This window comes from Tamandua tetradactyla, chromosome 11 (genome assembly GCF_023851605.1).
Source record: "Tamandua tetradactyla isolate mTamTet1 chromosome 11, mTamTet1.pri, whole genome shotgun sequence".
NCBI classification, from domain to species: domain Eukaryota; kingdom Metazoa; phylum Chordata; class Mammalia; order Pilosa; family Myrmecophagidae; genus Tamandua; species Tamandua tetradactyla.
The window spans coordinates 29,066,591-29,093,079 of record NC_135337.1 but is presented as its reverse complement, the minus strand read 5'-3'; the positions used below and the strand labels follow the sequence as shown (position 1 = coordinate 29,093,079).

At 35.0% G+C, this 26,489-nt stretch overlaps 1 protein-coding gene across 6 annotated transcripts in view; it reads left to right on the top strand.

Annotated features, from left to right (window-relative positions):
• The window catches only part of ABCD3 (ATP binding cassette subfamily D member 3), a 116,041-nt gene that overhangs the window by 79,307 nt on the left and 10,245 nt on the right, over window positions 1–26,489 (top strand). For all 6 annotated transcript variants that reach the window (XM_077120198.1, XM_077120199.1, XM_077120200.1 and 3 more), the window contains 12 exons: window positions 8,321–8,390; window positions 10,606–10,675; window positions 10,765–10,862; window positions 10,976–11,067; window positions 13,402–13,493; window positions 13,572–13,644; window positions 13,762–13,825; window positions 20,950–21,027; window positions 21,131–21,196; window positions 21,292–21,381; window positions 21,803–21,922; window positions 24,811–24,915. In XM_077120198.1, the coding sequence (XP_076976313.1) occupies window positions 8,321–8,390; window positions 10,606–10,675; window positions 10,765–10,862; window positions 10,976–11,067; window positions 13,402–13,493; window positions 13,572–13,644; window positions 13,762–13,825; window positions 20,950–21,027; window positions 21,131–21,196; window positions 21,292–21,381; window positions 21,803–21,922; window positions 24,811–24,915 (1,018 nt within the window). The remainder of the gene's footprint in view (window positions 1–8,320; window positions 8,391–10,605; window positions 10,676–10,764; window positions 10,863–10,975; window positions 11,068–13,401; window positions 13,494–13,571; window positions 13,645–13,761; window positions 13,826–20,949; window positions 21,028–21,130; window positions 21,197–21,291; window positions 21,382–21,802; window positions 21,923–24,810; window positions 24,916–26,489) is intronic.

Here is a 26,489-nt window from a genome sequence, read left to right as displayed (position 1 = left end):
TCCTCTAAATTGTTGTATTTATTAGCGTAAAGTTGTTCATAGTATCCTGTTATTACCTCCTTTATTTCTGTGAGGTCAGTAGTTATGTCTCCTCTTCCATTTCTGATCTTATTTATTTGCATCCTCTCTCTTCTTCTTTTTGTCAATCTTGCTAAGGGCCCATCAATCTTATTGATTTTCTCATAGAACCAACTTCTGGCCTTATTGATTTTCTCTATTGTTTTCATGTTTTCAATTTCATTTATTTGTGCTCTAATCTTTGTTATTTCTTTCCTTTTGCTTGCTTTGGGGTTAGCTTGCTGTTCTTTCTCCAGTTCTTCCAAATGGATAGTTAATTCCTGAATTTTTGCCTTTTCTTCTTTTCTGATATAGGCATTTAGAGCAATAAATTTCCCTCTTAGCACTGCCTTTGCTGCGTCCCATAAGTTTTGATATGTTGTGTTTTCATTTTCATTCGCCTCGAGGTATTTGCTAATTTCTCTTGCAATTTCTTCTTTGACCCAGTCGTTGTTTAGGAGTGTGTTGTTGAGCCTCCACGTATTTGTGAATTTTCTGGCACTCTGCCTATTATTGATTTCCAACATCATTCCTTTATGGTCCGAGAAAGTGTTGTGTATGATTTCAATCTTTTTAAATTTGTTAAGACTTGCTTTGTGACCCAGCATATGGTCTATCTTTGAGAATGATCCATGAGCACTTGAGAAAAAGGTGTATCCTGCTGTTGTGGGATGTAATGTCCTATAAATGTCTATTAAGTCTAGTTCATTTATAGTAATATTCAGATTCTCTATTTCTTTGTTGATCCTCTGTCTAGATGTTCTGTCCCTTGATGAGAGTGGTGAGTTGAAGTCTCCAACTATTATGGTATATGAGTCTATTTCCCTTTTCAGTGTTTGCAGTATATTCCTCACGTATTTTGGGGCATTCTGATTCGGTGCGTAAATATTTATGATTGTTATGTCTTCTTGTTTAATTGTTCCTTTTATTAGTATATAGTGTCCTTCTTTGTCTCTTTTAACTGTTTTACATTTGAAGTCTAATTTGTTGGATATTAGTATAGCCACTCCTGCTCTTTTCTGGTTGTTATTTGCATGAAATATCTTTTCCCAGCCTTTCACTTTCAACCTATGTTTATCTTTGGGTCTAAGATGTGTTTCCTGTAGACAGCATATAGAAGGATCCTGTTTTTTAATCCATTCTGCCAATCTATGTCTTTTGATTGGGGAATTCAGTCCATTGACATTTAGTGTTATTACTGTTTGGATAATATTTTCCTCTACCATTTTGCCTTTTGTATTATATATATCATATCTGATTTTCCTTCTTTCTACACTCTTTTCCATATCTCTCTCTTCTGTCTTTTTGTATCTGACTCTAGTGCTCCCTTTAGTATTTCTTGCAGAGCTGGTCTCTTGGTCACAAATTCTTTCAGTGACTTTTTGTCTGAGAATGTTTTAATTTCTCCCTCATTTTTGAAGGATAATTTTGCTGGATATAGGAGTCTTGGTTGGCAGTTTTTCTCTTTTAGTATTTTAAATATATCATCCCACTGTCTTCTAGCTTCCATGGTTTCTGCTGAGAAATCTACACAAAGTCTTATTGGGTTTCCCTTGTATGTAATGGATTGTTTTTCTCTTGCTGCTTTCAAGATCTTCTCTTTCTCTTTGACCTCTGACATTCTAACTAGTAAGTGTCTTGGAGAACGCCTATTTGGGTCTAATCTCTTTGGGGTGCGCTGCACTTCTTGGATCTGTAATTTTAGGTCTTTCATAAGAGTTGGGAAATTTTCAGTGAAAATTTCTTCCATTAGTTTTTCTCCTCCTTTTCCCTTCTCTTCTCCTTCTGGGACACCCACAACACGTATATTTGTGCGGTTCATATTGTCCTTGAGTTCCCTGATACCCTGTTCAGATTTTTCCATTCTTTTCCCGATAGTTTCTGTTTCTTTTTGGGATTCAGATGTTCCATCCTCCAAATCACTAATTCTATCTTCTGTCTCTTTAAATCTATCATTGTAGCTATCCATTATTTTTTCTATGTTTGCTACTTTATCCTTCACTTCCATAAGTTCTGCGATTTGTTTTTTCAGTTTTTCTATTTCTTCTTTATGTTCAGCCCATGTCCTCTTCATGTCCTCCCTCAATTTATCGATTTCATTTTTGAAGAGGTTTTCCATTTCTGTTCGTATATTCAGGATTAGTTGTCTCAGCTCTTGTGTCTCATTTGAGCTATTGGTTTGTTCCTTTGACTGGGCCATATTCTCAATCTTTTGAGCGTGGACAGTTATCTTCTGCTGCTGGCGTCTGGGCATTTATTCAGATTTCTCTTGGTGTTGGACCCAGCAAGGTTGTAATATTTTTCTGTGAAATCTCTGGGTTCTGTTTTTCTTATCCTGCCCAGTAGGTGGCGCTCGTGGCACACGTTTGTCTGCGGGTCCCACCAGTAAAAGGTGCTGTGGGACCTTAAACTTTGGAAAACTCTCGCCGTCCGGGGGGTTCGCTAGCCGAAACGGCTTGAGCCGGCCCGGGGTCCGAACGCAGGGAGGGTTGCTGGTCGCCGCAGCCAGGGAAAGAGCCCGTCCGAATTTCCTAGTCGGCCCTGGGCAACAAGCGTGGCGGGAGGGCGCCAGCGGCAGCGGCCCGCCCGAGAGAGTGCACGTTCCCCGGGAGTCACGGGTTTGGAAGGGGCCTCCCCCACCCGTCACCGTTCTCCGCGGCCTGGGGGTTTCCGATCCAATTCTCTCAGCTGGTCCGGGGGCTGCGCGTGGTGTGGGCGGCAGTCGCCTTGGTTTCAGGGGACCACCTCTCCAATTCTCCCAGCCGGCCCGGGAAGGGGGAAGGGAGTAACTCCGGCCGCTTGCCACCCCGCCCGGTAAGGCCCGCGCGCCTCGGCGATCTCACCCGAGCTGCTTCTCTCAGCCAGCCAGCCGTTCCAGGATGGGGTACGCTGTCTTTTTTATCTCTGTTGTGGCTTTGGGCGCTTTCTGTATCGTTTCTACTCCCCTAGTAGGTGTCCTGGAGAAGAAACTAAGATCCGCGCGTCTTACTAAGCCGCCATCTTCCAGGAAGTCCCCCTGTTCTTCTTTTTTAGGATGCTTTTAGCTCTTTGGGGTCTCTTTCCCTTCCGGATTAATTTGGTAACTAGCTTTTCCAAGTCTTTAAAATAGATTGTTGGAATTTTGATTGGTACTGTATTTGAATCTGTGGATCAATTTGGCTAGAATTGACATCTTAACCATATTTAACCTTCCTCTGCATGAGCAGGGAATGTCTTTCCACCTATTTAGATCTTCTTTGATTTATTTTAGCAATGTTAAGTAGTTATCTGTGTACAAGTCCTTTACATCCCTAGTTAAGTTCATTCCTAAGTACTTGCTTCTTTTAGTTGCTATTTTGATTAGAAGTTTTTCCTTAACTGCCTCCTCAGTTCAGTCATTGCTTGTGAAATGTTACTGATTTTTGCATGTTAATTTTATATTCCACCACCTTGCTGAATTTATTAGCTGAAGTAAATTTGTTGTAGATTTCTCAGGATTTTCCAAGTATACTATCATGTCATCTGCAAATAATGAAAGTTTTACTTCTTCCTTTCCAATTTCGATGTCTTTTCTTTCTTTGTCTTGCTTGATTACTGTAGCTGAAACTTCTAGCACAATGTTGAATAACAGTGGGGGCAGTGGGCATCATTATCTTGTACCTGATTTTAAAGGGAATGCTTTCAGTCTGTCTCCATTGACTACAATGCTGGCTATTGGTTGTCATATACGCCCTTTACCATATTGAGGAAATTACCTTTGATTCCTATCATTTGAAGTGTTTTTATCAGAAAAAAGATGTTGAATTTTGTCGAATGCTTTTTTCAGCATCAATTGAGATGATCATGTAATTTTTCCCTTTAGATTTGTTATTGTGTTGTATTACATTAATTCATTTTCTTGTGTTGAACTATCCTTGCATTCCCAGTATAAACCACACTTGGTCATGGTATATAGTTCTTTTAATGCATTGTTGGATTCAATTTGCTAGAATTTTTGCATCTATGTTCATTAGAGAGATTGGCTTTAAGTTTTCCTTTCTTATAGCATCTTTACCTGGTTTTGGTCTAAAAATGATACTATCTTCATAAAATGAGTTAGGTAGTGTTCCTTTTTTCCTCAAATTCTTGGAAAAGTTTGAGCAGCATTAGTGTTAGTTCTTTTTGGAATGTTAAATAAAATTCCCCTGTGAAGCCATCTGGCCCTAGGCTTTTCTTTGTAGTAAGATTTTTGATGACTGATTGGATCTCTTGTGATTGGTTTGTTGAGTTCTGTTTCTTCCTGAGTCAGTGTTGCGTGTTTGTGTGTTTCCATCAATTTGTCCATTTCATCTAAGTTGTCTAGTTTGTTGGCATATAGTTGTTCATAGTAGCCTCTTATGATTTCTTTTATTTCCTCAGGGTTTGTGGTAACACACCCCTTCTCATTTCTGATTTTTTTTTTCCGTTTGTATTCTCACTCTTTTTTTCCTTTGTCAGTCTTGCTAGAGGCCCATCAATTTTATCAGTTTTCTCAAAGAAACAACTTTTGGTTTTTATTAATACATTCTGTTGTTCTTTTGTTCTCCCATTCACTTAATTCGGCTTTAATCATTGCTATTTCTCTTCTTCTATTTGCTTTGGGGTTTATTTGCTGTTCTTTTTTGGGTTCTTCCAGATGAGCAATTAAGTCATTGATTTTTGCTGTTTCTTGTTTTTTAATATAGGTAGTTAGGACAATAAATTTCCCTCTCAGCCCAGCCTTTGCTGTATTCCATAAGTTCTGATATGTTATATTCTCATTTTCATTAGTCTGTAGATAACTACTGATTTCTCTAACATTTTCTTCTTTTTTTTTAAATTAAAAAAAAAAATTGTTTAAGAACAATTTCTTCTTTGACCCACTGGTTGTTTAAGAGTGTGTTACTTAATCTCCATATATTTGCATATGTTCTCATTCTTTGGTGGTTATTGAGATCCAGCTTCATTGCATTGTGATCAGAGAAAGTGCCTTGAATAATTCCTATATTTTCAAATTTGTAAAGACCTGTTTTGTGCCTCAGCATATGATCTATCCTGAAGAATGTTCCATGAGTGCTAGAGAAAATGTCTATCTGGTGCTTTGGGGTGTAATGATCTATATATGTGTCAGGTCTAATTCATTTATCAAGTTGTTTAAATTCTCTGTTTCCTTGTTGATCTCCTGTCTGGTTGTTCTTTCTATAGAGGAGAGTGGTGTACTGAAGTCCCTACTATTATTGGTGAAACATCTATCACTTCCTTGAGTTTTGCCAGTGTCTGTTTCATGTAATTTGGAGCTCCTTAATTGGGAGTATAGACATTTATGATTGTTAATTCTTCTTGGTGAATTGTCACTGTAATTAATATATAGTGTCCTTCTTTGTCTCTTGTTATATCTTTACATTTAAAGTCTATTTTGTCTGATGTTATATAGCTACTCCTGCTTTCTTTTGGTTACAACTTGAGTGGAACATCTTTTTCTATCCTTTCACTTTCAGTCCCTTTGTATCCTTGTATCTAAGATGATGAGTCTCTTGTAAGCAGCATATAGCTGGATTGTATTTCTTAACCCATTCTACCAATCTGCATCTTTTAATTGGTAAGTTTAGTCTGTTAGTGTTCAAAATTGCTACTGAAAAGTGTTTCTTGAATCCACCATCTTCTCTTTTGGATTTTATTTGTTTTCCCTCTTTCTCATCTTTTAAGTTACCCTTAGTGGTACTCTTCAATTCTGTGCCCTCCTCCAGACCTCCCTCTCCTGTCTTTTTTTTCAACTGGCAGAACTCCCTTTAGTATTTCTTGTTGGGCTGGTCTCTTGTTGACAAATTCTTTTAGCTTTTGTTCATCTATGAAAATTTTAATCTCTCTGTCAGGTTTGAAGGACAACTTGTCTCGGTACAGAATTCTTGTCTGAAAGTCTTTCCCTTTCAGAATCTTAAATATATCATACCCTGCCTTCTTGCCTCCATAGTGGCAGTTGAGTAGTCTGAACTCAGTTTTATGTGGTTTCTCTTGTATGTAATAGATTGTTTTTCTCTTGCTGCTTTCAGGATTTTCTGCTTCTCTTCAACATTTGAGAGACTGATTAGTATGTGTCTTGGAGAAGACCTATTTGGATTTATTCTATTTGGAGTTCGTTGAGCTTCTTTGACTTGTGTATTTATGTCGTTTAAAAGGTTTCTTTCAGGTTTTGGATTGGGGCTAAAATGACTCATTTCAGGGGAAAGAGAATGTTTACCTCATCTTCCATATGATTAGATGTGCAGAGAAGGTACAATGATACAAGAAAAGTAATTATAGATAGAGAACTGTGCTTCTTAACCTGGAGTTCTCATACCCTGGGGAACTGTATCACTGTGCTAAGGAAAATGTGAAGCAGAGGGAAAACATTATACATCTTTGTGGAAAGTTAATATTACTTGAAGGGTTAGGTTGTATGGAACTTGTTTTTGTCTGAAAAATTTGGTTACCTGTTGAGTAGAATATTAAATTCACATGAATGTTTTTAATGTAGTTTTATTTAGTTATATTTCACACACCATGCAGTGCATCCGAAGTATGCAATCAGTGGTTCACAGTATCATCACTTAGTTTAAATTCATATAAAATTTTTTAAGGGAAAAAAGATGCTTTAAAGAAATAATGGGTGTTTATTGAAGTCTGCTTCAGCCATGTCTTCTAGACTCCTATGTAAATATTTACTTTCCTCTGTTGTAATAGGTACTTTGCTGGGAAGGTTATATCATACTAGTATAATAGAAAGACTGTGACTTTAGGGTCAGTTATGAGTTGTAACCTTGGCTCCTTCATTTGATAGCTTTGTAAATTTACTTTACTTGGAACCTGTTTTTTCAGTTATTAAGTGCCCTTTTTTCTAGTCGAGATTCTTGTGGCTCTTGTGGACCCATTCAAGCCACCTCAAAAAAAGCGTAGTTGTGAGTTTGTGGGGGTCCCAAGAATAAGAACGACTGTGCACCCAGGCCTCCTGGGAACTGGCACTGTGAAACAGTCAGGACTTACCTACATTTCTGTCTGAATTTTTATATGTCATGGCATTGCTACCTATTTTTCTAGCTTTTGTCTTCTCTTCTTCCTCCTTTCTGGGTCTATTGTAGTTTGTAATGCCTGTCCCAGCTCTGCCTTCCAGTATGTCATGGCGATTTCTTTCCATGCCTTATTTCAGATTCCTAAGAATTAGCTGAGCACATCTTTTCCAGCTAGGCTACTTGTGGTCTAGATTGCTGTGCAATCTATGAGTCTGGTGTGCATCTCTGAGCTCTGATCAGCTGAGCTGGAGCAGGATTTCAAAACAAAACATGGCCATACTGGCCAGTAGGAGGCATGGGCAGAGATTTCCCCCTGAAATCAGACAGGCGGGTGTCATTAGCTATGTTTAACATTCCTACCTGAGAGAGTTGAAGCATGAATTGAGAGCCGTTTATATAAAAAGTACTTAAGACATTCCTGGCACTTGGTAGGTATTTTGTAATGGTAGCTTATCATTATTATAGAGTATCTCATTTAACTATGGAGATAACTTTGACAAGTTGTTTCCTCTTTTAAATCAACTTTATTTAATTTAGGAAAGTCTCTTCTGTTACTCATGGTTATTTCAACAAAGGAAAAAAAAGCATGTATATACTTTTTTGAGGAAAATACTTTTCTTAAAATATATGTGGTAATTATAAGTAAATACAGTGAACCCGAGTATAATACCTCAAGCTTAGGAATTATATAACATTAATTGAACCAAATAGAAAAATTTCCTTTTTTTCCCCTCTTCTCTCTGGATCCAAGGGGGAGGGAGCTATGTAATTTTTAAGAATTGCTTTTATATTTTAAATACTAATTATGAAGTGTCTTATGAAAGGAGACTCTCTTTAACCCCTTCAAAAAAGGGGAGCCTCTTTACCCGCATCACACAAAAGTGTGAAATGTATTTGAAACATTGATTTTTGCAACTATGTAACTAGTTTGATTTCTATCCTAAGCAGAACTCAGTAACACTGATCCAGGCACAAATACCAGGAAGTATGATTTCAGTGTCTCTGAGGGGTTCAGGCAGATAGGAAATCTGTAGTTTTGTATTTTAGCCAGTGGAAATATGTTGTGAAGTTCATAAAGAATAATTCTTCAGTTTTATGTTGGTAAAATATGTACCAGGTAAGCTATTAGTCAAAAAGTATCCAATTAAATGCAAACATTCAATCATTAAACACTTTATATCAAATATTTTTGCAGGCTTAGGTAATATTATAATTAACTATGAAATTATTTTCTTTAATAGTGAAGAAATTGCTTTTTACAATGGGAATAAAAGAGAACAGCAGACAATCCATTCAGTCTTCCGAAAACTGGTAAGATTACATGCTTGAAGCTCATGGTATTTACGGACATTTTTTTTTTGGCTTATGCACAATCTGTTTACACATGCCTAATAAAAAATATATATATATGTATGTATGTATACATATGCATATAATACATATCTTTAAGATATTTATTTTTAAATAGCTATAAAGGATTTTATGGTGCTTTTAATAAAAAAATGAGAGATTAAAAACTATCATATGAATTTATTAATCTATACAATTGGGATAATTGGGTAGGTTTTAAAATAATCATCTGTGTATCTTTGAAAAGATTGCTTAGGAGTCCTCAGTGATAAATTCAGTGATTCTCACACAAAGAATTTGTTCTTGTAACATTAATGACAATAATAATCAGTGAAGATTATTATTTAGAGTAGGATCAGCAAACTTTTTCTATAAAGGGTAAGCTAGTATATATTTTAAGCTTTGCTCCTCATACAGTCTCTGATGATTTCAACACTGACATGGGAAATGACTGTGTTCTAATATCATTTTATAAAAATAAGCATGAGACTGAATTTGGACAATGGACTGTGGTCTACCGACCCCTGTTTTAGAATATAAACATTGTTTTCATTATTCATGCCAGGTAGGTACCAATGCTTGTTCTAGGTGCTAATGATATTGTGTTGAACACAAAGAACAAAATTTATCCTTCAAGGAGTTTACACTTTAGTGGAAGTTTATGAAATTAAAAACATATTTCAGTTGATTAAAAAAGATTTAAAAAGTTGTTTTACATTATTTCAGGAACTGGGTTTTTCCCTTATCAATATTTAACATGACTGAACTTTCTGATTTTTAGAGTGCTCACTGATAAAATGCGTACGGTAATGTTCCTAAGGAATGCTGGTCATCAGCTCGCTTTTCACATGGCTTGCTTATTCTTCTCCTTTAGGTTTCAGCCCAAATGTTAACAACTTATTGAGCCTTGCTGTCTTTGATTAACCTATCTGAAATGGCCTCCTTCAGTTATTCCGTCGTAGTCATCTGTTTCCTTAAGAGCATATATTGCAATCTGTAGTTATCTTGTGTGTTTGCTTGTTTGCCTCTTTCATTAGAATTTAATCTCCTTGTGCTCAGGGACTTGATCTGTTCAATTCATTGTTTTATCTGCAACATTGAGCACAATACTTGGCACATGATATTCATTGAATAAATGTTCCAGGTACTGTTCTAGTTGTGGAGGATACTAAGAGCAAATTATTCTGTTCTCAGGAAGCCCACATTTTAGTGGAAGAGACAGTAAGTATGTAAAAAACTGGATATTTTATATAACTTCAGGTAGTACTAAATTTTGTGATAAAAAATAGACCAAGATAAAGGAATTGCTTATGATGGGGGCTGTTGTTTAAATAGGATGGCCAAGGAGGTGTTTTTTGAGGGGATAACATTTCATCTGAAATCTGTGTGAAGTGAGGGAGTTAGTCATAAAATGTTAAAATCTAGGAAGAAACTATTCCAGCACGAGGAAAAATCTATTCCAGCAAGAAGAAAGTCTTAAGTCATGTTTAGGAAACCAGTGTTTTTGCAGTTCAGTGAGAAGGAGCAAAGAAGAAGCAGATGTGGCTGAAGGAGGAGTCCAGTACCCGACCATGCAGGGCCTTTAATAAATGTGATAAGGTGAAAGATTGAAGAACATTAAACATCCAGAATGAAAAAACCATTTTTGATTTGTATTTTTGAGATAATGCATTCTCAGATTAAAGCTGGAGATTTAAGCTATATGGCATTAATTTACATTATCATTCAGTTCAGAGCAAACTCTTTTTCTTAGAGAAAGCACAGATAAGGTGTCTCCAAATAAAGCAAAACATTGAGTACCGATCTCAAATTCACTTATCCCTCCATTCTTCTTTGCTTTTGTTGTTTGTCAATTTGGGGGTATATATATCTGACAGTATTATGAATACAGTGGCTTTGTACCATTACATGCAAGGAACACCACATTATTACAATCTGTGTAATTTCTACTCTGCATAAAAATGGTTTCAAGAAGTGTTTGACACCTGCCATTCAAATCAGCAGTGTGCTCAACAAAGAGTGATTGATGTACATTATAATTAGAAATCATAAGCACTCAGTAAATATTTGTTGACTAAATGATTAACACAAGTTTGTTTTAGCTTCATAGTAGATTCATTTGTTTTCTTATATAGAGAAAAAATACATTTTTATTGTTGTTTTTGCTTTTTGCCAGGTGGAGCACCTACATAATTTCATTTTGTTTCGGTTCTCTATGGGCTTCATTGATAGCATAATTGCTAAGTGTAAGTATCTTTTAAAAGAGATGCTGGAATGAGATTTGTGGAGAAAGTGAACTTTTTTTAACGTTTTGAATCTTTACTGTTGGTTTCAGACCTTGCCACTGTAGTGGGTTACCTTGTTGTTAGTCGTCCTTTCCTGGATTTATCTCATCCTCGACATGTCGAGAGCACACATTCGGAACTTCTGGAGGTAAGATCACAGTAATAATGTAACGAAAACTTTAAAATAAAAGTAAAGAAAGCTTAGCACGTTGTTTTTAATCTTAGAAATGTAAGTGAAAACCACATTTATTTCTATTTAAGGATTACTACCAGAGTGGAAGAATGCTTTTACGAATGTCTCAAGCTCTGGGTCGAATAGTTTTGGCTGGTCGTGAAATGACTAGATTGGCTGGGTAAGATTTTAGTAATAATGAACAATTGTAAAGAACTATTTTTAAAAATATAGTATCCCTTATGAAGGCACCCAATTGAGGTTAAGATAAGGGAACTATTGAAGCCTCATTTCCTACTTCAGAAATCTGGTTTTGATAGAAAATTGAAGAATATTTTTTTCTGACAGTGAACTTTTCATGTTTCTGTAAGACGGCTATTTTGAGCTAAAGTGGTGGTTCTCAAGCTGTTGTTCCATGGACACTGGTGTTTGATGAGTTGAGAAGTATTGAATCACACCAATCTTTTCTTAATTCACAGAAAATTCAGTTAATGAACAGATCCCCTCTCCCACATAATTTTTTTTCTTAGATATTTGATACTAGTATCCTAGCCAAACAGATGAACAAATATGATACTGACTTGAATGGGAAAAAATGGGAAGTCAGTGGTACTCAACTTGTGGTATCTGTAGGAGCAATTGTAAATATTGTTGTATTGGCTAGTAGTAAAATTGTTCTAGACCATTCAGTGGAATTAAATATTTTGTTATTTCAAGCTCTAATATAAAGAGTATGGCACTTGCCTAAAAAACACAATGTAAAAAGCACCATAAATTTCAGGTTTTCTGTCACCTGAAGAGATTTTTTTTTCATTTAATTTTTTTTATTAATTAAAAAAAATTAACAAAACATTAAGATATCATTCCATTCTACATATAAATCAGTAATTCTTAATATCACATAGTTGTATATTCATCATTTCTTAGAACATTTACATCGATTTAGAAAAAGAAATAAAAAGACAACAGAAAAAGAAATAAAATGATAATAGAGAAAAAAAAGATTATACATACCAGACCCCTTACCCCTCACTTTCATTTACCACTAGCATTTCAAACTAAATTTATTTTAACATTTGTTCCCCCCATTATTTATTTTTATTCCATATGTTCTACTCTTCTGTTGATGTAGTAGCTAAAAGGAGCATCAGACACAAGGTTTTCACATTCACAGAGTCTCATTGTGAAAGCTATATCATTGTTCAATCATCATCAAGAAACATGGCTACTGGAACACAGCTCTACATTTTCAGGCAGTTCCCTCCAGCCTCTCCACTACATCTTGAACAACAAGGTGATATCTACTTAATGCGTAAGAATAACCTCCAGGATAACCTCTCGACTCTGTTTGGAATCTCTCAGGCATTGACACTGAGATTCATTTCACTCTTCCCCCTTTGGTCGAGAAGGTTCTCTCAATCCCTTGATGTTAATTCTCATCTCATACTAGGGTTTTTCTCAGTCCCTTGATGCTGAGTCTCAGCTCATTCCAGGATTTCTGTCCCACATTGCCAGGAAGGTCCACACCCCTGGGAGTCATGTCCCACGCAGAGAGGGGGAGGGTGGTGAGACTGCTCGTCATGTTGGCTGGAGAGAGAGGCCACATCTGAGCAACAAAAGAGGCTCTCTTGGGTCACCTGAAGAAATTCAGTAGCCTAAGATCTCTCCCAGGTCTGTGATTGATCTTCATATTTCCTCTTCTTTATTCCCTCTTCTCTCCCTCTGGCAGTTAAGGTCTTCAGGGAAAGATAGAGGGAATTGTAAACTACTATGAGGAGTTTTTTCCTCATGAGAATGCTAATATTCTTCCCACCTATTGCTATTTGCCTTATTGATCATGGCACATAGAGTGCCTCTGTTCCTTTAGGAGGTTCCTGCTTGTTGTTCACAGAAAAATCCGGTTTTGCTCTTCTGAGGCAGTGTCTTCTCTTTGACCATCATGTCATTCTTATTCTCACCAACCTCTTGATATTAGTTTTGATACCTTTCTATGCCAGAGGGTATTACATCTAATATTAAGAACTCTTCATCTTTCCCCCTCTTCAAAGTGAGAACCAGTGTAATTCTTTCATGTTTGTAGAGAGGCAACATACATTTTGTGTACACATAATAAATGAATTTCTCAAATAGGCCAGTTGTATACATGGCTTCCTAGGTTATTCCAACCAGAACTCAGGATCCATACTTCTTGGATTTATGGAATGCACCAGTCTATTTGTAGGATCGTTTAGAAACTTCCTAAAAATTCCAGCTGCAAACAACCTGCTTGATATGTCTGTTAATGAAGTATCTGTTGATTTGGGGAATCCTATGAAATAATTTCTCTCATTTCTATACTCTACCCTCCTACTGAAACGTAAGTATATCATCATTAATAATTTTTGTTTATGAGATTCTTTTAGGTTATTTCATTTAAGCTAAATTATAATTTTAGAAACTTTAGTTAGGTTTACATGAAATAGCAGGTATGATCTCCTTGGAGTATTGATTATGGTTTTTTTTCTTTTAATTTTAGTTTTACTGCTCGGATTACAGAATTGATGCAAGTATTAAAGGATTTAAATCGTGGCAAATATGAACGCACAATGGTTTCACAACAGGAAAGGGGTAAATATGAATATTAGGTTATAATTTTAAGTTTTTGCTGACATAATATAATACTTTAATACTCATTTTCCATTTAAGGTGTTGAAGGATCACAAGTCATTCCCTTAATACCTGGTGCTGGAGAAATCATCATTGCAGATAACATTATAAAGTATGTACAGAAAAAGTTCTTTGGCACTATAAACATTTATTGTTATAGTAGCCTTTCTCTTTCAGGTTACATTTGTTTATTGTTTACTGTAAAACTTTTTGTTAATTTTCTCTGTAGATTTGATCATGTACCTTTAGCAACGCCAAATGGAGATATATTGATCAGAGACCTTAATTTTGAAGTAAGTTGTTGAATGATCCTATAAAAACTTAAATCCTTTTGAAAATGTGCACTAAAAACTGCTTTCTAAATATTTAAAATAATATTAAGGCTAGACTTAGTTTCTGAATCCCCAGAATTGCTTTCAACAGCAAGTCTTTGAAATTCTTAGAAATATATTTTTCTTAGTTAACGGGACTTTGAAAATTTAAACATAATTATTTTAAAAATGTTTGCCAAAAAAGTCCCACTTGAAAAAGCTGTAAAAGATATAGTTCATTGAAATCTCGAATTTAAAATGACTACTTAAATGTAATTTTAGTCTCTTTAACTGAAAAAAAAAAAAGACATGTTATTGTTTTAACAGTGCAAGAGTATATATATATAACTATAAAAACAAAATAGAAACTTAATACTGGTTAAAACACTGAAAGAGCCATACAGTAGCACTAAAGATGCCCACTCACCCAAGTTTCATGTCAATTGAGTATTGATAATGATTAAATATGTTTTATTAACCGGATGGGAAGATGACAGGCCAAATTAAAAAGAAAAGGTAAAATGAGTGTTTTTATATGATCAGGTGTCAGACTATTACAGACCTAGAAGTTACTATTTAGGCTGGCTCCAGAGATCACAGAAGTGTTTCCTTAGCTCTACTTGTTCCAATCACTTTTGTGCTCCTTTGGCAAAGTAGTGCCCAGCCCTCTGGGTTTGCCAGTCAAGAGTTGAAGTTGGTACCTGTCTCTTTGTGCCCCTTTTCTTGGGCACAGCCCTTTTCCATATTCTGGACCAACTCCAGAGCCTCTGTTTTTGTTTTGTTTTGTTCTGTTTCTTTCTCTTCAGCCCCACCTCCTCTCTGCTAGGGAGAAACCTTCAGGTTCCTTTCATGCTTGCTCCAGGGTTTGTTTGTGCTCAGAGCTTGTATTTGGCAGTCCTGATTTGTTGATTAATTCCATAATTGGAGCTTGGTTGAACTACCTTCCCTTGATCCTAGTAAAAACTGCTTCTTTTCCTTTGGTGGGGGTGAAGTAATTCCAAGACAGGCCACAGTACCAGTGGGGGGTGACCATCAGCCTCCAGGGCTCAGAAGACTAACAGTTTTGTGCTGTGATCTTGGCCCTTCTACTTCTTCCAAACTGGAGTGCAATGTTATCCAGTCACAGGAGACCGCTAACAGTTGTTCCAGACAGTTCCTGCCTGTTTACTAGAGGATAGTCTAAAACTCACATATACCTATGCTGCCATCTTGCACTGCCTCCCTCTCCTGTTGTCTTTCTTAACATAACCTTCCTTTATTCAACATACATCCTTCAATGTTTTGTAACTTCAATTATTTTCTACCCATCTGGCTCACTTGAAGATGATGATTTCTTTTGGCTAGAAAGAGGTGTGACAAAACTGAGACTTTGCAACCAAAAACAAATGTTTACTACTTTATGATTCATGTGACTTTTTGGTTACCTTATTCAATAAACTTCTTTGGGAAAATAGATTTGATATCTTATTCCTTTATAAAATTTCTTAGTACAGACATAAATGTATCTAGAAAGTCATCTCTGAGATATATAGACTGATGACACCCTAAGAGATAACAATTTATAGATTATAATGTGGGGATTAAAATAATGTTCTTAAACTTATTGAATTTTTACCATTTTAGTAATATGTATTTATAGTGTTTAAAGAACTCATTGTCTTAATAAGAAATATGCTTTTATATAATTTCTCTTTTACTTAACCATTATAGGTAGAATTTTTTGATGATGATTATTATAGTAAATTTCATGGGAAGTAGAACTTACCAAAGAGTATTATGTCTCAGGGATGATTTTTATTGGTAAAAATGTGATAGTTCAAAGCATTGTTAATCCCAGTAAAGTGATCCAGGAGTCCCTATGATACACTGTTATTAAGAGCTTAATTTTCAGTTTCACTTACCCTGGGATTTTACTCTTAATTCAACGCAGGAAAAGATATGTTTTTATAAGTCTTTAATATGAAAAAATCATCACTGGCTTACCATGGCTGATGTCATAATTGAAGGTTTTTGGCCAGCACTGCCAAAAGTCTTGGCATAAAGAAAAGTTAATGCTGAGTCTAAGACATTTGAGTAGAAAAGAATACCTAAGGATTTCAGTAAGTTTAGTTACTACTTACACACATAAGAACAAAGTTGGCTTTGGTTTCCTAGTATATTATAACAAATAGTGTGGAGAGATATTGTTGGAGGCAATAACACTAATACCAGTGAAAACCACATAGAAACCATAATTCAGGTAGCAGCTGACATTACTCAAGTAAAGTGTAGTAGTAGGGAGCCATTTAATTAATAGTTTTCTGAATCTGTAATAATTTTGTGTTATCAAAAATAGTAATATTCAGTATATTCAATTTTACAGGACAAGGAAATATGTAATAGTTTAGAAAGAAGTCCCTCAAAATGAGTCCTTTAAAGAGTTTCTTACAAAAAGGATCAGTTCACTTAGCTAAAAAGTCATTCAGAGTGAGGTATAGGTTTTTTGTTTTTGTTTTTTTTGTTTTTTTTCTTTCTATTATTGTTTTAATTCTTATTCTGTTGTCTTTTTATTTCTTTTTCTAAATCGATGCAAATGTACTAAGAAATGATGAATATGCAACTATGTGATGTTATTAAGAATTACTGATTGTACATGTAGATTGGAATGATTTCTAATTGTTTTGTTAATTCTTTTTTTAATTAATAATAAAAAAAAAAGTCATTCAGAATAGGTTATTCTCTAACATTGGTTTGTGTAAGTTGTGGCATTATAGTTAAACTTTAAGGGAGGTGTATTAGTCAGGGTTCTCTAGGAAAACAGAATCAACAGGAGATACCTATAAATATTATGAGTTTTTTATAAGAATTGTCTCATTGGCTGTGGAGATGGGCAAGTCCAAATTCTCTGTATAGGGCAGGCTACAAACTGGGAACTCCGATGATGGTTTCTGATGAATTTCCCAGTAGAAGTTGGCTGACTGAAGTACGGATGGAAATTCTCTGAGTGCTGAAATCATCACTCTCCTTTTAAAGCTTTCAATTAATTGAATCACACTTCTCTCATTATTGAAGTCAGTCTCCTCAGTTGATTGTAGATGTAATCAGCCATAGATGCTGTCCTCCTACTGATAATTTAAGTACACAGACATCCTCACAGTAAAAGTCAGGCCAGGGCTTGCTTGACCAAATGATTAACTGGGTACCATATCTTGGCCAAGTTGACACATAAACTTACAGTAGGTTTGTAAGTCAAAACCTTTTTGTGGAGGCTTATTCTGAAATAAAACTTTTTGGCAGCACATTGAAAAGTAAACTAAAAAATGTTTCTCAAAGTTGAACAAACTTAGTTATAATATATAGCAGTGTAAACAATGTAAATGTTATTGATTGTTTTATTCTGAAAGCATCAATAACTTCAACTGTCATTTGAAAAGTAATTATGAATTAATATTGTAATATGATCTTTCAAGATGACTTTTAAAGTAATCTCACTAATAGTAGAACTTATAAATGATAACATCTTCATTATCTAGTTAACTAAATTTTTCCCCTTTATTCATCTAATTTATAAAATTTGAGACTCCTAATTACTATATATTGAAGACAACAGAAAAATCATCAAAGCTTTATTTTGAAAATGTGTAGTTTCCTCAATTGTGTACAGATACAGATTTCACAACCCTATTATTTGGTCTTAGTATGCTGTGGTATGTTGAGAATCTGATGATCACTGTCTAAGGTATGATTTTTACCTGTAAAGTAATATTTTCAGTCATACTTTCTCAGCTAGACCAACATTGACTTTTAAATTGACTGGCTTAGATAAATGTTGGTTCTTGTGTTTATACATGGATTATAGTCAGAACTTCGGAGCTAGGAGATACTTTAAAAATCAACTACTCCAACCCCCCCTTTTGCTTATAAGAAAATAGACCTAGAGAGGTTACCCAGCTAATTAATAATGAAATTACTGTTTATTAACTATCTTCTATGAGTAAGACACTATGCTAGATCCTTTATTTTTTTAAAAAAAGTCTTATTTTATTTTTGAAATATCTCCATGAGATATCCTGTTATTCTGATTTTATATAATTATACTAATTTTTCTAGCTCATATATTCTCTCACCCTTCAATACCACTACTTCTTATCTTTTCCTCTCTGATTCTCAAATTTCCAGTATCACCAGCTCCTTCTTTACTCTCAGCTGATGATCTAGTTTTTTCCCTCACTGAAAGAATTGAAACAACTGATAGAAATTCTACGAACTCTTCCTCACTTAATCTTCATCTAGAGCTCTTTTGTTTTCTTTTATACTCATTTCTTTGGTAATTTAATCATATCTTTTGGCTTTAAGCACCTACTTTGTGCTGATGACTTTACATCTTGAAACTAGAGCTGACTAGGAATTTTACATCCAACTTGCAACTCAGCATCTGCATTTGTACATCTAACGGACATCTCAAAATTAATGTGTCCAGAACAGAACTTCTGCCTGCACCTTTAAAATCTACTCTATTTTCAGTCTTCATTAGCTCAGTTGATGACAACTCTGTTCTTCCAAATGAAGAACCTTGGCATTGTCCTTGATGTCTCTCTTTTTCGCATATCCACAACAGTCCATCAGAAAATAATCTTGGCTCTACCTCCAAAATAGAGTGCATTAAGAATCTAATCATATCTTATATCCACTGCTACTTCCTGTTCTAAAGTGCCATCCTTTCTTGCCAATATTGCATTGGCCTCCTAATTGACCTCTGTATGTCTTAATTTACCAGGCTGCCATAACAAATACCCCACAATGGGTTAGCTTAAACAAAGGAATATATTGTCTCATTGTTTCAGAGACCAGGAGGCTTGCTTTCTTCTAGGGTCTGTACTGTTCTGGCTGGCTGACATTTCTTTCGCTGACATTGGTTCTTGGCTTTCCTGTCACATGGCAATGTCCTCTCCTTTCTCTTCCAGGTTCCATTGTTTGACGACTTCCAACTCTTTCCCATGGCGTTCTCTTTCTGTCTGAATTTCTTCTGCTTTTGAAGGACTCTGGTAATCCGGAGTAAGACCTACCTCACTCTGTTGGACTGTACTTAACTAAAATAATATCTCCAAAAGATCCTATTTACAGTGGGTTCACACCACAGGACTGTGAATCAGGGCCTGTGAATCAGGGCCAAGAATATGCCTCGATTGGGATTCATAGTCCCCTCTACCAAGCCTTTTTTCCGCTTTGTCCTTTCTGTTAAAACATGGACCTAATTATTCACCCCTTTGCCAAATATATGTATTTTTTTCTGATCTCCATTTTACTAGAGTAAAAGCCAAAGACCTTTCAGTAGCTTACAATGCCTTATAGGATTTGCCTGCCACCACCCTACCTCCCTGAGCTCATTTCCTGCTACTTTTCCCTCTTCTTCATTGTTTTCCAGCCAAATCAGCCTCCTTTCTGTTTTTATTTGTTTGTTTTTTTGTTTTAAATAAACTAGACACACTTTTGCCTATTCTGCCTCAGTGCCTTTTGATTGGCTTTTTTGGGGGTGGGGGATGGAGATGAGGAAGGCTCAGTCTTCCTCCTGATAAAGTCCTAATTCACTCCTTTATTTCTTTCAAAGTTTTACTTAGTTCTCAGTGAAGCCTACTCTGACCACCATGATTAAAAATGCAACTTCTACCCATCCACTACCTTGATCTGCTTTTTTTTTCATAGCACTTAATTAAATAATATGTTAGGAATATACTTATGGTTGACAAGTATTCTCTTATTGTATGTCTCTTCCCACTACAATGGTAAACTGATAAGGGCAGGGATTTTTTTGTCTCCTTTATTCACTAGTGTAAAGCCTGTTGCCTGGAACAGAGCCTGACACAGAACATTCAGTAAGCATTTATTGAATAATAGGAATCTGAGACTTGACAGTTTAAAATTTTTGTCAACAGCAGATTATATAGCTGGTGTGACTCATATCTTTTTGACATCTTCTTTCCTGCTGTACTACACTGCTGCTTAATGGTGTCAGCTAGAATGAGAACCTAAGTTTAATGATCCTTTCCAGGGCTGATTAGACAGTTATAAGATCATCCATAGCCTAGCATTTATATACTCTTTACATGTTTTCTCATTTGTTCTTTTCTTTACATTGTTACATATCAGTTTGGTGGCACTTGTAAATATTCTAATTTTTAGGAATCTAATTTGTAGAAACATTTCCCATTAGTGCATAAGTTAATTTACTGCCCAGAGATCCATTGCAGTATTATCTAAAAGCAGAGCAAAATGCAAACAATCTAAATATTTATCAAAAGGAGACTATTTCAATAAATTATGAGTTATCCTTACTATGGAATGTACTGCTGGCATTAAAAAAAGGGTGAAGGGATCTGAATATACTTGACCTGAAAGAATTTCTGCAATATATTACTAAATAATAAAAACAAGTTGTAGAACAGTATATATACATACGTACATATATATATATATATATGTACGTATGTATATATATTGTATATATATTGTTGGAGTATATATGTATGTGTATATACTGTTGGAGTATATCTAGTATGTATATGTATATATACTATATATATATATAGTATGATTCAGCTTTCTTTTAAAAATTAAATTTGTGTTTGTATATATACCTATATTTATTATTTTTTAAAATAACAAGGAATTTTTTTAAGCTTTAGCTCTTTGTGTTCAGGTTGAGATTAAATTGATGACATCAAGTAATCGTGGCTTTTAAATACGTCTTGGGCAGGCAATGGTGGTGCAGTGGCAGAGTTCTCACCTGCCATGCTGGAGACCCAGGTTCAATTCCCGGTGCCTGCCTGTGCAAAGAAACAACAACAGCAACAGCAACAAAAAACTTTAAATATATCTTCACCAAGTTAAGAAATAATACATCTTCACTTAAAAAAAATGTAACTGAATAAAAATTAGAAGTAAACAAAATTAAAAGGTTCCACTACCATATCCCTCCACTGCTTCTACCATTTAATAGCATGTTTACAAACAAAATAGAAAGCTTATAATTATCAGAGAGCCATTTGACTCTGAGAAAATGTCCATTGATTATATATTCACTCTTATTTAGTAAAATAAGTAAACTCATAGACTAATTTCCATTTCAGGTTCGATCTGGGGCCAATGTTCTAATTTGTGGTCCAAATGGATGTGGAAAGAGTTCACTTTTCCGTGTTCTTGGTGAAGTAAGTACAGATTGGCTTCAGAATTTTCTGGTCTTATTTTAATGAATTATCTACCACATCATTAAATTCACAAACGCTTATCTCCACTTCTTTACTTTTATAGTTATGGCCTCTCTTTGGAGGACGACTAACTAAACCTGAAAGAGGAAAGTTATTTTATGTGCCTCAGGTAAAACTTTAAGTTATTTCAAAATCTTTGATTTAAAGATCTTTTTTATTTTTTAAAAAATTCACTTCTAATGACTTTTGCTCTACTACTGTCAGAGACCTTATATGACCCTTGGAACACTTCGAGATCAAGTGATATATCCAGATGGAAGAGAAGATCAGAAAGGGAAGGGGATATCTGACCTGGTAAGGGAGTGTTTATATGCTAGACCTACTAGAAATACTCTATTTCAGATTCTTTATCTTAATCAGTAGTATTTTAAACACTAGGTTGTTTATCCTAGCTTCTCATTAATTACCACTTTCCAGGTTGAGGTAAGATGATAACCATTTTGCTTAAAGTATTTAACCTTATCATTATACTGTGGTTTGTTTTCTAGTTGTCCCAGTCCTTTAGTGTTGCATAGTGATGTTATTCTCTTTAAGCTGCTACATATATTTTGTCAAAGTTAATGTACATAGGAACTGAAAGATTCAGTGCTACCTTTGTGTCATATTCTTTTGTGAAATGTGCCTCAAAGTGATATTAACAATAGAATTATAAAGCAAGGTGGAGAAAGTTGGTTTATCTTAAGCTTAGTTTCATCTTCAATCATTTTCCTGAAAGGTACTGAAGGAATACTTAGACAATGTCCAGTTGGGTCACATCCTTGAACGTGAAGGAGGCTGGGACAGTGTTCAGGATTGGATGGATGTACTCAGTGGTGGAGAAAAACAAAGAATGGCAGTAAGTGTGCTCAGAAGAATTGTTCATAAATATAGCTAGTTGCATGAAGTCACTCTTGTAGTCTAATATTTTGATTAATGAAAGCACAAAGTTGTATTTCAGTCTTTTTGTTTAGCAATTGTTACATTGTGGATTCACTCAAATGATGATAATAAAAGTTCAGAGATGACAAGACATGACTACTAAACACTACATGTTAAGAATGATACTTTGGGTACCCTGTTAAGAGGTATAATTTTGAGGGTCATTTTTACACATGACATACCATAGCTTGAGTATATTCAGAGAATTTTTTATTTTTCAAAGTTAGAGAAAACTACAGCCAAAAAAAAAAAAATTAAAAGAAATGGATTATAGCAGAATTGCGCACCCTTTATTTTCAGGTTGAATTGTTTCCCTTTTTTGTTGCCTCCTATTCCCTGATTTTGTATATTGTTTTTCCAAAAACCATAGCCATTCTATATGAGCTTGATATGAACCTAATATTCTAGTTTTCCTGGCTAGTGCTGTAACATGAGATGAATCTAGAGTAAAGAATGAATCAAAATGGAGAGAGAGATGTCAACCATGCTCAAAATGGAGGTTGATCTGAGGGATAAATATGTTAAATGATTGAATATTTCTAGGGTCAGTTTAGAAGGTGAATGTAGAAATAGCTACAAGCCAAGAAAACAAATTAAAATTCCTGTACTTATGACTTCCAAGAAAACAAATTAAAATTCCTGTACTTATGACTTCCAAGAAAACAAATTTAAATTCCTGTACTTATGACTTCAAAGGAAATAGAACGATAAGTCAAGGTTCATAAATGGACACAATGGAAACTCAGAGAAAGAATAATAAATTTCCTTAACTAAGGATCCTGTGACTGTTGTATGAAGGTATGGATATAGTAGATTTTATGAGAAGATAAGAAATGTAAGGCTGTGACTATAGAAATGAGAGAATATTTTGAAAAAAGAGTAAGGTGGGAGTGGATCCTGCAAAACAGATGAACCATAATAGTGTTGTTTGGGAAATGGGGAAGAATGAAATTCTCTGATTTACATTTTCCAAATGGTTTTCTCTGGTTATGTGGAGAATGGATTAAAAAAGAGCTAAAGCAGCTGTAGGAGGCTATTTGAAGTCATTCAGGCAGGAGATGACTGTGTTCTGGGCTAAGTGCATGATTGTGGAGATGGGAAAAAGTGAGTGGACTTTAAACTGCACAGGATTTACTGATGGATGGACTGAAAACTGGTGGGTAAGAATTGGAGGGAGATTGGAGAGAGAAGGGGAAGGGAAGGGTAAAGAAGAGCCCCTGGTTTCTAGCTTGTTTGATAGGAGGGTTTTCAGAAATGTTCAAAGGTAAGGGAAAGAATGGATTATAGAGGGAAAAATCTAGAAAATCCATTTGAATTTTAGACTTTAAAGTTTGGGAATCTAGTAAGTAGGAAGGTCAAATAGGAATTTTTATATATCAATCTGGAAATTAGAAGAGAAGTATGGGCTAGATATATATATATTGAGAGTTGGAAGAATGTAATATAAATAGACTTGAAATCACTAGTTTATTGGTTTCCTAGGGCTATCATAAAAATGACCACAAATTGGGTGGCTTGAAACCACAAAAATGTTTTCTGTTGCAGTTCTGGAGGCTAGAACTCTGACATCAAAGTATCGGCAGGGTTATGTACCCTCCAAAGGCTCTAGGGAAGAATCCTTCTAGGTTTCTAGTGGTTGCCGGCAATCCTTGGCATTCCTTAGTTTCTAGATGCATTAATCCAATCTCTGCTTCCTTTGTCAAGTGGCTTTCTCCCTTTATGTCTCTGTGCCTTCACATGGCCTTTTATAGGATATCAGTTGTTAGATTTGGGCCCACCCTAATCCAATGTGATATTTTCTTAACTAATTACCTCTAGAAAGGCCCTTTTTCCAAATAAGGTCACATTCTGAGATTTGGGGTAGACATGAATTGGGGGTGGGGGTGCGGCACACTTGGCAGCACTATTTCAGAAAAAAGAGAAAGTGATCTAGGAATTAGCTCTGAGGAACCCCAACATTTAATGTTTAAGTAGAAAAGAAAGTGCTGCAAAAGAAACTGAGAAAGTAGCCTAAGAAGTGAGAGGAAAATGAAATGCATAGTTACCTTCTCAGAAATGAGGGAGAGGTCACTAGTTGAAAATTACAGAGAAGATAAATTGGGTAAGAATAAGTAAGTGTCCATTAGTTTTAGAAGCATGGAAATAATTGTCTGGAGCAGATGATAAATTGAAATATTTTGGACGAAGGATCAGAATAAACAATTCTCAGAAAATAAAATGCTTATGGGAAAAAACATGGGAAAGTGTTCAGCATTTTTGATACATCGAAGAAATGTAAGATATTAATTTTCTCTTATGAGATTAAGAAAGGCTTTTAAAAATTAGCAAACCCAGTACTGACCCCCGGCTGCAAAACAGGTGAACTAAAAAATTATTGGTGGGAATATTAATTTGTACCATTACTCAAGTAATAAAATGTTTTTTTGTACCTGAAATCCATCTATATAGTCTGGATGCTAAGATTTGATTAAATAATATACCCTCCAAACTTGTTATTTAGTGACTTTCTTCAATGTTAGTTTAAAAACCACTTTATCTCAGGTCAATCTTAAGCAATGAGATTTTGTTTTCCTCTTATCAATAAATATTTCCCATGTATTACATTTCCCCTTTGTTCAGGACAATTAAACAATTAGGTTTATGTATACAGTTTCTGTTTCTGAAAAGCAGATAGTTGAGTAATAATTTTCATATTTGCTTTACATGACTGTAAATACATATTTAATTAAAAATAAATTTAGTTTAGCTCGTTACATTTTAGGTTTGCATAAACTTACACAAAATACTTATCTTTCAATGCTTCAGATGGCAAGATTATTTTATCACAGACCCCAGTTTGCCATTTTGGACGAATGCACAAGTGCGGTTAGTGTGGATGTGGAAGGCTACATTTATAGTCATTGTCGAAAGGTAAGTGTGACAGGTTCTCAGTTTGAGGGTTCACCTCACCCCTCCCATTTGACTCTGTGTCCATCCAGATGTCTAGCCAAAGAGAAAATCCCAAAAATGCTAAATAACAAATTTACTCTCAAAGGATGAGATCTTGCTTTTATAAAGATTCTTTTTTTTTTTTTTTTAAGGCAGGCACTGGGAATCAAACCCGGGTCCTCGGGCATGGCAGGCAAGCACTCTTACCTGCTGAGCCACCGTGACCTGCCCTTATAAAGATTCTTAACTGATAATTAATAAATATGAGAAATTGAAAAACAATTATAATAGTTGAATTCTACATATAATTCTCTTTAGCCACTTCTTAAAGATGAAACAAATAATATATTTAAATCTATTTCCCTTTTACCTCATTACCTATAGTTACCATACTGTTCTGTCTTAATTTGTTCCAGTAACTTTACATAAACATCACTTGGTTTTTATCAAGGAAACTTGACAATAATCATTTGGCAATTTGTGTAATTTTATCCATTTTCTTCTTTTGCCTGGACAATATTTTACCAAATCTTCTTTTTTTGGTAGCCTAGTCTAAGGCTGTCTACATTGATTCCACTTCCTAATAATTTATCATAGTCTGAGATTTTTTTCTGTGAGGAATTGTCACCAACACCTGTACTCTGTAAGATTTTGAGAATGTCAGCATTATATGTTTTAACCGTTTTATAGTTTCTTTGTAAGTAAATGGGTTACTAGGAACATTGTAAAGACAATGCATTTTGTTTAGGACTTTGGAAACTTACAATAATATACAAATTCTTGTTGAATGTATCTGTAGTATAAATTCTTACTACTTAAAGTGTGGTTACATATCAACAGCATCAGCATCCGCTGGGATCTGATTAGAAATGTAGAATCTGAGGCCCTATTGAATGGAAACTGCATTTTAACCAAATTCCCAGATGATTCAAATGCACATTAAACTTTGAGAATCATAAGTATAATGATGAAAGAGTGATATTTGCTACATTCATCTTTGTAGGAAGGGTTTAACTACTGATTTTATTTCTTTAATAGTTTATTTTCTGTTCCTGAATCAATTTGAGTAATTTATAATTTTTATATATTTGTCCATATTGTTTTTCAGATTTACAGGCATTAGTAATATTTGTAGTATTTTCTTTTTGCTGCATGTTAGTTATTTCTAATTTTCATTTCTAAACCAATGTTTCACATTCTGATTAGAATACCTTTGTATTAAACAAGCATATAATACCAGGCATTCAATTACATGCACTATTAAAGGAAAGAGAGAGAAAAATAATAATGCAAATGATACATTACTCTCTTTAAGTGTGGCTCATAATAGGACATGTGGTCAAACCTGAAAATAGTCAACACAAGTCTGTGGATAAAATATGAATGATATTGACATTTTTTTGCTTTTGTTTTTACCATGAATTGATGAAATGAAAGTCATAAGTCAAAAAGTTACTGGCTGGGTGGGCCATGGTGGCTCAGCAGGGAAGAATGCTTGCCTGCCATGCCCAAGAACCCGGGTTTGATTCCCGGTGCCTGCCCATGTAAAAAAAAAA